General features: G+C 39.1%; 1 protein-coding gene across 2 annotated transcripts in view; it reads right to left on the minus strand.

Moving 5' to 3' along the window:
* MED13L (mediator complex subunit 13L) overlaps nucleotides 1–11,358 on the minus strand; it is a 280,163-nt gene extending 268,805 nt beyond the window's left edge. For both annotated transcript variants that reach the window (XM_025267579.3, XM_025267578.3), the window contains exon 1: nucleotides 11,175–11,358. In XM_025267579.3, the coding sequence (XP_025123364.2) occupies nucleotides 11,175–11,246 (72 nt within the window). In that variant the 5' untranslated portion in view covers nucleotides 11,247–11,358. The remainder of the gene's footprint in view (nucleotides 1–11,174) is intronic.
* Between the last annotated feature and the right edge of the window lie 515 nt (nucleotides 11,359–11,873).

The following is an 11,873-nucleotide window of genomic DNA, read 5'->3' on the forward strand; positions in this document are numbered from 1 at the left end:
ATTTATTGAAATACACCTAAATATAAATGGACCCATGCAATTCAACCCCATGTTGTTCAAGGGTCAACTGTATAGCCAAAAGCAGAGTTCTTCACAGGACTTTTGCTCAACACCAGTAAAACCCCCATCAGAAGGTACTAAATTACTGACATAAGCAATAATTTACAGCAAAAAGCAGAACCAAGAGAAGAGAAAAGACACTGACCAAAGAAGTATACTTTAAAATAAGACTTTTCAGGACAGCTGACTCAACTGTCTCTAAAAGAAATTCCAAAGGAAAAAGACAAAAAGATACTAGACAATGGCATCAATATCTGATCCATTTCAAAGGAAACGCTTCTCATTTGGGCAGATGTGTTCTAGTTCTAGTGTGACTAGCTCAAAATTAGTTTTGTAATTGTGAAGTGTACAACCAAAGGAAGTGACATTTGACCTACTTAAAACAACTATTAAAGAAAAATAAAAACAAAAATGGTTGATAGTAATAAGAACATCAAGTAAAATGCAAAATTTTTAACTAAAAAAATTTTTACATGTTTATCCAGGCTCAAGCTCAGTATCTTTTAGTCTTTGAACTTAAAAAGCACTCAAGCTACAACTGAGATTGTCCCACTGCCTTCACACTTACTCATTTCCTACACCCTCACAGCTTTTATTTCTCAGGTGTCTTCCTCTTTTCCCAGTGCTAACCCCATCACCTGGGTTCTTAATACCATCCCCAGCCTGATTGTTTCATTGATTATCAACTACTCTCGTATCTTTCATTTTTCTTTCCATCTCTCTACTACAGTTGCTCCTAACCTACAAATACAAATGAGGCTCTGGCCTTCTGAAAAACTGCCTTCATCTATCTTTCAGTCTCTTACCCTTCCCACTCCCATATCACCGCTTGTTTCACAATCAAGTTTCTTCAACTGCGAAGTTGCTTTTTGCAAGCTGCTGTAATTCAGGTTCTACCCTCAATAAGCATATGTAATGATTTCAACCAAGTACCAAGCTGCCCAAACAGGAAACTTCCTCATCTTCCTCTCCTTAACTCTTTCCTTCAAGGTCCACCACAACTGTCTTTGAAAATTACAATTATTCCTTCTTTATTATTTTTATATCAGATAAAGCAAATTACATTGTCTACTGAAAACACTTTAACATATATATTCATGACTTGAATGTCTAGGCTTCATGAGAAGTAATTCTAGACCAAAATCTAATTTGTTTTAAATGCACAAAATTTAAAGAATGATAGGTTACACGGCTCAACAATTCCAATTTGTCTATGTAAGAGAGCAATCCTAGAAAGGCTTTTAAACATATTATTAAATGTAATACCATTTAACACACTTGTTTTTCCTCAATTCATTTCTCATAATAGTTTCTATATCATCTTGGATTATCTCCCACTTTTAGATTCATATCCCATCTGCTCATTTAAGATTCACGTCTGTCCAGTTTCTGAAATATTTGTCACTTTAGTCATTAGCATTTTGCGTAATATAGCACTGTTTTTTAAAGTTCAAAACTGAATTATTTTAGAAAACTGATTATTTTAACATCACCACTTCTTAACCTAAATCAGTCTGCCCACACTTCAAATTTTCCACCTAACAAAAAGCAGATTTCAGTAAGTTTTTGTACTGTTTTTTAAAAGGGAACCAAGACCATAGATTAGAAGTGCTCTCCTATATACCACTTAGGAAATATTCTCAAGGACAGACAGAGTTGACAACTGAGCTTCCAAAGAATATGCAAGCTTTCCATCCCCCTCTAAGAAGCCATATCCATCGATTCCTTCAAGACCCAGTTTAAAATTCCCAAGGTTTCCTGGTTGAGTTACTATGCTCCCTGTTCACGCTGCTCTCCCTCTCCACTTACCATATACAATCTTATAGAAACTAAATAAAAATAGTATATGCAGGTCTTTATCCTACATATCAAACCCTTTGTTTAGTCGCTAAGCCAGCTGTCTCGGACTCTTTTGCGACCCCATGGACTATAGACCGCCAGGCTCCTCTGCCCATGGGATTTCCAAGGAAAGAAAACTGGAGTGGGTTGCCGTTTCGCTCCAGGGGATCTTCCTCCAGGGGATCTTCCAACTCACATCTCCTGTATTACATGCATATTCTTTACTACTATTTTACTACTATTCCCTAGGGAAGCTCATTAGCCCTTCTGTAAACCCAAGCCAGATTTCAAGCATTTCTGATGTATGTACATTATTTGAAAATAAATTATATACATCCTAAATTTCTCAAGCATCTGTTGTTCAGTCGCTTAGTCGTGTCCGACTCTTTGCAACATGGACTGCAGCACACCAGGCTTCCCGGTCCTTAACCGTTAACATTCAAAAAAATTGTCTAAATACTTTATTAGTTACCCCATCCAATCTCACCCTCAATTCCCTTTGCCCTTCACTGAGGCTCATAAGTGCTCATTTATCACATAACATAGCAAGTAGAAAAGATTGTCTTTAAGGGTGAATGAAGGAAAAGAGAGAAGGGAAAAGCTAAAGCACAAAGATGACATCACAGAACCTGTTACTACTCCCTACATTTTAGGGAGGACGTCAGCAAAGAGGAAGCAGCAGCAGATACCCTCAGAAAGGAAAGGGACTATCTGCTTAAATCCTTGTTCCAAAACTGTTCTTCCCATTGGGGAGAGGCCACCCTCATCTCTCCACGCCCTCTTCAAGACTCTCTTTCAGACAGCTATCCTCTCCTACCCTTCAAACATGCCCCCGAGTCTGGGTGGGCCTCATTCCCACTGCCTGGAGCTAAGATGGGTTTTAGGGAGGGCCTGCTCTGACAGCCAGCACTATAAGCAGAGGAAAGGTACTCCTAATAACCTAAACTTTCCCATAAAAATGCTCACATAAATATCTGAGTTCTATAATACAAGTAATTAAGTACAATACAATAGGCTTACTATCATTTGTAGCGACAGAATTAAGGGTAGGTTTTATTTAAAAGCAAACTTACAAACAAATTAACTTTTTCTAATATTTAGAATGCTGGAGACCACTACATGTAAAATTCTACACTTTGGATAAAAACTTAGGACACTGTTCATAATCAACATGACCAAGACTAAAACTACAGACTGGGGCAGAGGGGCTTTCCTTCCTTCAACAAGGTCTAAATATTTTTAGATGTCGCCACATTATTAAATGGAAAATAGAAACTGACTGGCAGTTGAGGATATATACTTTGTTCAAAACAAAGTAAGGGTTATGACATGTGTGTCACACTAAAATGTGATTTAGTCTTTAAAAAGAAAAAGATATTTATTAAGTACTATTTCTGACATTCCCTGAGACAAATCTCAAAATGTTAATAGAACTGCTATTTAAAGTTCAAAGAGCACTCTGGAGCTGCCAAGGAATTAATAGCTTAAACTACCAAATAAGAGTCACAGTTCAATCTCCAGTCTCAGCCAGTCAGAGCTCAGGGTTGGCATAGCAGAATCACCCAGCTTATTAAAGACACACTGTGCAACCTGAGACTCATATACACAAATGAAAAGCTGTGACATCTAAAGATGGCTCATTTATAAAGAAAGACACAAGAACAATTTAATCTTCTGCTCCCCTCAAAAAGCACAAATTCAACATAACTGCCATACTTAAAACAAGTAATTTTGCTGTTCCACTTCCTGGTTAACGGTCTAGGGTTACTCTATAACTTGAGTTGTAATTTGCCAGAAGACTCTTACTATTAAAAAACATTATCTAGTCGTCCAAAGTGCTTTCCTTAAAAGATACTCAAAATGATTTCTCACAAACTCCTGTATTTCCATCAAGTTTATAGGAGAAAATGAGGCACAGAACCATTATGTGACCAACCAGATTTAGTCACTAGTTTTTAAAAAAAAGGCGGGGGGGGGGGGGGGGGTGGAGGGGGGGAGTTGAATACCACTCAACTTTCCCTATTACCAGTTTACTACCATTTTACTGAGCTCATAGAAAGTTATCTTATAACTGAAGATTAAGCAAAAGCCTTCTTACAGGATACCTCTTAGAGAATGAAAATGGAGGAATTTTGGATCAAACCTCAAATAAAATCTCCAACAGGTTCCAAAATCTATTAGATTGCTACCACCTTACACAAAATCTAAATAGGAACCAAATTCCTACTCCTTTGGGATATAAGCATGCATCTCTTGATCAGCTGGAAATTTTTAAGAAAGACTTTCTAGAACTCATCTAAAATATTACCAAGCAACAGTACATACAGCCTAAACAATGTATGTTCAGCACACAGAGCTGAACAGCTAAATAAACTTCAAAAATAACAACAACATGGTGTGATCAGGGCCTAAATGGGTAATGAGAACTCCCTTACGAAACAAGGTGGGGAAGAGAATAGTTGTCCAGTCATTCATTCCTTCAACTGAGTTAACAGCATTTAACTATGAAGGGAATGCAAAGATGGCTTAGACAGGGTCACTGCCCTACGGAAGTTCATATGATTATCAGAGGTAGACAGAGGAGGTAGATGGAAGGAGCAAGAGTGACAAGTTCAATCTGTGGGAGTCAAGGAAATCTTCACAGGGGGATGACATTTGACCTACTTAAAGATGAGGAGGACTGTGCCAAACATATACATGTGCAATAAAACTAGGAGCTGGTTTCTGAGCTGGACATACGTATGTTTTTCCTTATTTCTCTTCAGGACATTATTACTCAATCCTGTGAACTGCCAACACAAAATGCTTTTTCACACCTATTTTACTCTTTTGAATACCTTACTTATTAGCTCTCAAATTAAGCACAGATGGACTGTGGGAACTTTATGTGTCATGCAAAAATATTTCCTCAGAAATACATCAATGATGGGAGCGAGGGGAAGGATCATGGTTTTCATGCAACTTAATATGTTTTATGTGAACAATCTTTGTAATTTCCACTAGTATTATAAAGAATTCTGTGCATAATTAATGATATATTTTATTTGAAACAAATCATTTCTTCAAATTTAATACCAAATGTCTTAAATATATCCAGTTAATGTAGTGATTTAATACAAATCAAGACAATTATTACAGTAAAGAGATCTAGCAAAGATTGAGAAAACATGTTTACCTGAAAATTTACCTAATTCTCTTTATCTTCCTTTTCATTTTTTAAATTACAAATTTAAACAATGTAAAATAAAGGCACAAGTGAAATTTTAAAACAATCAACTCAGGATGTTCCTTTAACAGTAATGGAATTTCACTGTACTTGGAAAAAGTACAAAATGCCGAAAGCTGTCAACCAGGGCTCTGTGCTATTTCACAGTAGTAGAAATACAGCTTTAATAAGACTACCACAATTTATCTAGAATGAGAAAATAAACATTCAGAAATATACATAATAAACTATAGAGTATGGAAATGCCAATGGCGTAAACATTCTCCCTTGGACACCATTGATTCTTCTAATTCTCATCTAGAAAGAACAACAACAACAAAAAAACCATCTTTCTTGACTATAATCCAAATGTACTCTAAGACATTTTATTAGCTTAAAAAAGGAAAACAACTTTATTCCAACAAACATAACTAAAACATGTTAATACAAATGCAAGTAAAAGAGGAGTTCCTAAAAGAAAACTATGATAGCCAATTTATGACAAGAGAATACAATCTATAGTACAGATGATTTCAAAAATTAAGTACAAAACAAAGTAGTGCGGTGGGGGAGCTGCCTCTAACATAAACACCAATCACATATTAAAAGCATTTAAAACTATTTTTGTTTAAACTAAAACAAAGATAGAAAACCATGCTGATGTACATAAGTGACTTTATACTCAACAAAAATTGAGCACACATACATATTTCATTCATGCAAATGAACATGAATTTACAATTCCTCGTTTATGTTAATATTTACCAAGATTAATGGAAAATCATCTCCCCTATGTAATGAAGTGAATTCCCCCAACAGAACAAAGCTAACACCTTCAAATCTTTCGAATAAACAATGAAAGCACATACTATAAAAGGAAATTATCTGAACTGGACAGAAGTTAAATGACTCAAGAGAGAAGGAGTCCGAAATTCCAGTACACATTACAACCGTTGATTCATTAATTCCAAATCTCTAAACCAGTTCTATGAAACAAAAATGTGTGCCTGCAAATTTTTTAACTACCCCCCACAGCACATTTTTACACTACCTACCTAATTACCTCATTTTGCAATGCACTAAATGCAATTTCTTGAAATAGCAATGTTTACACAATGACAAAATAGAAATTCTGGTAGCCACAACACACACTCTGTAAAGCAAGTTAGCACATAACACATTTTAAATAAAGGACAATAAAAGAAATGCCACGGAAACTCTTTTTCTCCATTTCTAATAAATGGCTGCAATGCACAGCTCAGTAGTAACGTCTAATATTCAATCGTATTACTAATTCTCATAAACTTTGTCTAATCTCTCACAGTAGCTAACTTCTGTGAAATAAATATATCATCCACTTTCAAAACAACAATAAATCAGTACCTTCTACTACTATTTCAAAGGAGAAGATTATGCTTTTCCTCTACTGAAAACAAATTAAACCATTCAGAAAAATATCTAGTCTAGGAATTCCCAAGCGGTCCAGGGGTTAGGACTCTCTTCCAGTACTTGGGTTTGATTCCTGGTCTGGGAGCTAAGATCCAAGCCGCCAAAAATAAAACAATCTAGTCTATCTCTGAATCAAACTTTGAGAAAAAGTTGAATTATTTCAAAAAATCCAGATAAATAACCTTAATACTATTTACACTGAATTTCACCTCAATTTTAAATAACTTAAACATTACTATAGAATATGCCTATCTTTTGTCAATATATAATACATAGACTATAGTATAAAGTGGGGACAGAGTATTTTTCTTATTAATCTCAAGAGCAGAGAAGACCTTTGAAAATGTTTGATGAATACAATTAATTCAGAATTAACTAGGCTAAATTAGCCCGTGAACAAAAAAGATGAATCTTTCCATGCCTAATTAATATAATCCACTACTATAACTTAATTTTATTTAAAGAATGCCTTAAAAGGCTGTTTTTCCCCAAAATGCCTAATACAGTCATGAAAAAAATGACCAAAATATTCCAAAGAAAGTGCTAAACTACATAAGCACCTGGCATAAACTCACCACTCATTGTCCTAAGGCACCCCCTGCCTTTATTCTCACAAAGCAGCAGCCGCAACCTAACTTCCTCTCAATGAACTAACTCTTCAAGCAATAACACAGCAACATATTTTGTAGCATACAAGTCCTGCGTACATTATTTTCTCTTTAAAATTATGAACTCATCACACGTACAAATGGCTCTTTAAAACGGTCCAGTAAACTGCTATGCTATGCCTTAAATTGCTGTCTATTATGTACTTAAAAATATTTACTAGCAATTGGAGGTTAATACAGCAACTACTACCGGGTAAGCAATTATTGCTATTAAAAATATATAAATATCATTAAACAAAATGAACCATCATGAAAAACAGATGCTTCACGTGTAAATACTAACACTGGAAACTCGGATAAAAAAATACTCTATATAAAGTATTGGCGTTTGAGAAAATTAATCATTCCTTCTTCCTCATTTTCAATTGATGGTCCTCCCCATCTGGTTCTAACTCAAAAGAACAAATCTCAAAGTTTCTACAACTATCTTCCCTCTCTGCAAAAAAATAAAAATAAATCTCAAGAAAAAAGAAAGCAGGTCAATGACAGATTACTGTAAAATCTTCAAATATTGAATGAATGGTCCTTAATAGGAATTATGTACTAATGTGTATTTCAATTTAGGAAGGAAGAATTTGATACCATCCCCCAACTACCCCATAATTAGGAAGATTCTATGCAAATAAAACAACAAGAATGTGGGGCATACATAACTAAGAATTAAACTGCCCTGTGTCAAAGAGTATATACTTTTATGAAGTATATATATATACTTTATGAAGGACATAAAACCACTTTTCTCTGTATCATCTTGAATAAGAAACAGAAAGAAACAAAAGTAAAGATATACTTACATCTGGAAATTATAATATGTCTTTCCACAAGGGTGAGTTGACATCCCATAGGGCATTGGTACACTCTCCAAAAAGGCAGATTTAACACACTTAACTGAATTATAACTGAGTGAATACGTAACAAGAGTCTCCCGGAAATGTGATGGACAGCATGAGAAAACAGTTCTGAGTCACAAAGGCACAGTCAGGCAAGCATTTAATGCAGTAGCTACAAATCTCACAACTGCAAGAATAACCCATATCGTGTATGCACAATGGCATTTTTCACATGTTAGGAAAAGGAGCAGGGCTGACAAAGAATTTAGGAAATATGACGATGCCATGCAGTAGAATATCAGAAGACAAAGTAAGTAAAGGACTAACAAAAATCTTTAAGGCACCTGACTGCACAAATCAACTCCGGCTAAGCCAGGTGAACACCTTGAGGTAACAGAAAGTGGGTGGGTCATTAATGTGGTACAGAACTTTATCAGCTCTAGCTTACATTTCAATCCACATTAATAAGAGTATTTAGGTAAATTCTCTATAAGCAATACTTTTCTCTGCTCAAAAAAACTACAGGTCAAAAAGAAAACTATATGCTAATATTATATACTAAGAGTTTTTATAATACATGCTTTATTTTGAACAGGTGATGATTTTATCTCCTTTGGAATTAATTATTCTATACAATGTATTTTAGGCAACATATTTTTGATATTCCAGGTTGCTGCTGTATCTGATTTTCAAGAAAATGCTCAATTTGGAGCAAGAAAAATTTACAGTATCAGCAGCTCTTTAACGGATTTGCAATTTTTTAATAACCAGCTATCCAACCTCCATCTATAAGAGAATACAGACATTCCATAGTCTTTCAAAAAAAAAAGCATTTCTGCATTTCAAAGTTCCTACCTAAAGAATAATTCGGTTTAAAAAAAGGTATACTCAAAAATCAATTCCTGGTTTAAGAACAAACCTTTAGAAAGTTAGAAAGCACAGAATTATACAAATTGTTTCTCTCCCACAAATTGTATACTCTCCTACAAATTGTTTCTCCAGAACATTTAAACATCTTTAGAAACATTATCATTCTTACTTAAGCTTTAAAAAAGAAAAAAAAAAAAAGGATAAAAAAGGAAATGATATATACTAAAGACTGGCTACACATATATTTTCATTCCTACATGAAAGGTACTGTATACAAAATAGCCACATATATACAAGCCATTATCAGTCAGCATGATATATGGTAATTTGGGGGAATCTCTCCTCACTAACACTGATCTATTTGGTCATTTTAATTTCCTGATAAAGTGTCAACGCGGTCACCAGTCACCAAACAAAAACCATTTAAATACCCCTTAGTCAATGTTTGCTAACCTATGGAAGTCCCTGAGAATCTGAGTGATACTAAATGAGAGACTGAGAGAAGAAAAGAGGCAAGGGGAAGTTATCACAGGACTGAAAGGGAGAATCACAACTTGTAACTGAATTTTAAGATTAAATATCCAAATAAAAATGTTGGGAGGAAAAAAACTGACCTGCTGTTACTACAGTAAAAGCACAGATACTATGTCACTCGGTCTCAGAAGGTAAAAATCGCTTGTCTTCATTTTTTTTAGTCTGCATAATGAAATATATTTAATAAAGCTTCCTATTTGAAAAGTTGGCAAGAATTTGTATTTCTCCACTAGTCTCAAAGGGGAAAAAAAAAAAGCATCTATGCTACCCATAATTAAATGTAACTAATTACAATTTGAACACTAAATTATGTATCCAGTGTAAACAAAGATTAAGAGGAAATAAAGCTCTATGTACAGGAGAGGTTACGGAAAACAATTTCCAAAATACATCTTCTCTAAAGGCAGTCCCCCCAAAAGGGTACACCACTTAAACAAAGTTAGGTTTTTTAAAGTCTAAATTAAACAAACCGTTCAGCCAATTTTCCAATTATATTCCACGCTTGAAACATAATTGCCTTACATCTGTTTACAAACCTTTGCTCAATATTTAAACAAATTCGTAGTCTCCCGGGCACATAGCTATACATACAGTTACTCATGCACAAAGCACATATTTAAAGACCACGCACTGCAATTATTAGTCTAAACGCCAGGTTTAACAACGTGAATGTTTTCAGAGCTAGGTAATACGACCCAATTAAAAAAAAAAGCAAAGATGGCATTTACCACCAAATGTCACTGCCACCGCCAGGAAAGAGTTGCTGGAACCCTATACATTTTTAATTTCGATGAATCTAGACGCCGTCGTCGAATGCCAGGCTTCCAGGAGAACAATTGACACCCTAACTGCTTCAAGATTAAGGCAGGCGATTCAAATCCGAAGGAAAAGTTGTCAATTATCAGAGAGAGAGCGCGAGAGAGGCGAAGGCAGATAAAAGCGATGTTATCAAACCGCCCAGCTTGTTGCTTTGTGTGTGTGTGTGTGTGTGTGTGTGTGTGTGTGTGTGTGTGGATTCGTTGTGAGCAGCGAGAAAACAGTTTTTAAAAGACACAGGAGGAGAGAAAGAAAAAAAAGCTTTCTCCACCTTCCGTCGGCTCGGTGCAATGGCTTTAAGGCTCTCCAGCGTAGTAAGCCCCGAGAGGCAGGCGGTTGTCGATGTTTACAATCGCCGGAGCTTCGGGTGCAAGAGTCCTTTACTGACACAATCGCATTCAATCAACTGTTTTCGGGCGAAATTGCAGGTGTCATTATGGAATTTTTTAAAAAATTCAAAAGGCGGGCGGGCGGGCGGGCAGCCGATCCGACACAAGGGGAAAAAAAAGCTGCTTATCGCAGGCGCGGGCAACACAAGGCAAAAGCCTTCCACATTTAGGAGGGGAAAAGAGGGGGAAAGGGAGGGGAAGGGGAGTGCGACTGCAACAGAGGGTGGGCGTTCGAAGTGCGACCCAGAATCCGCAGCTTTGAGACTTCCACATGCAAATTCCACGCCGAGCGCCGCGCTCACAAATGATTTTTAAAGAGCCAAATAAACACTGGATGGGATCCAAGGCGAGGGAGAGACGATCCAAAAGGGGGAGAATCGGCAAGAGCAGAACGGCGGGGAGAGGCGAGGGAGGGGCGAAGTCCCGGCGGCGGGAGGAGAAAGTTGGTCGGCGGCGGAGGTCGACCCCCCCACACCCCACGGCACAGCCCCCTCCCCGCAGCCCGGCTACTCACCAGCGAGAAGAGGTTGGAGTGACAATCCTCCAGGCTCGCCCCGTTCGCCACCCAGTTCGCTGCCGCAGTCATGATCCTCCGCGAGCCCGGCCGCCAGAGCGGGGCATGTCGGAGCGAGGCGTCCGAGGCGAGGCCGGGCCGGGCGGCGGCGCCTCGCCGGGGAGCGTGGGGCGGCCCGGCCGCCGCCGCCGCCGGGGGAGGGCGCGAGGGCCGGCGGGCGGGCGGGAGGCGCCGCGGCGACGCCGCGCCGGGGGCGGCGGGCCCGGGCCGGCGGGGGGGTCCGCGGCGGCCGCGCGGCTCCTTCCTGCTCGGGCGGCGGCGGCGGCTGCTCCCGCGGCGGCGGGGGGCGCTGTCCGCGCGGCCCGGCGCCCTCCCCGCCTCTCAGGGCCGCCGCTGCCTCCCGGGCCGGCGCTGCGGGCCGGCCGCCGCCTCCGCCTTCCCTGTTCCTCAGCCGCCGCCGCCGCTGCCGCCGCCGCCTTGTTTATCTCCAGCCACCGACTCCCCCTCAGCCCCCGCCGGCGCGTGAGGGGAGGCGAGCCCTGGAGTCGCCGCCGCCGCTTCGGAGCCGCCGCCGCCGCGGAGCGCGAACTCGCGAAGGGGGGGGTGCGGACGAAGCCAGCGGGCGACCCCGGCAGCCGAGCGACGTCCCCTCCTTCCTCTTCCTCCCCCACCCCCCCCTCCTCCCCAGTCAGCCTCGCT

The sequence above is a fragment of the Bubalus bubalis genome, chromosome 17 (assembly GCF_019923935.1).
Source record: "Bubalus bubalis isolate 160015118507 breed Murrah chromosome 17, NDDB_SH_1, whole genome shotgun sequence".
Taxonomy (NCBI): domain Eukaryota; kingdom Metazoa; phylum Chordata; class Mammalia; order Artiodactyla; family Bovidae; genus Bubalus; species Bubalus bubalis.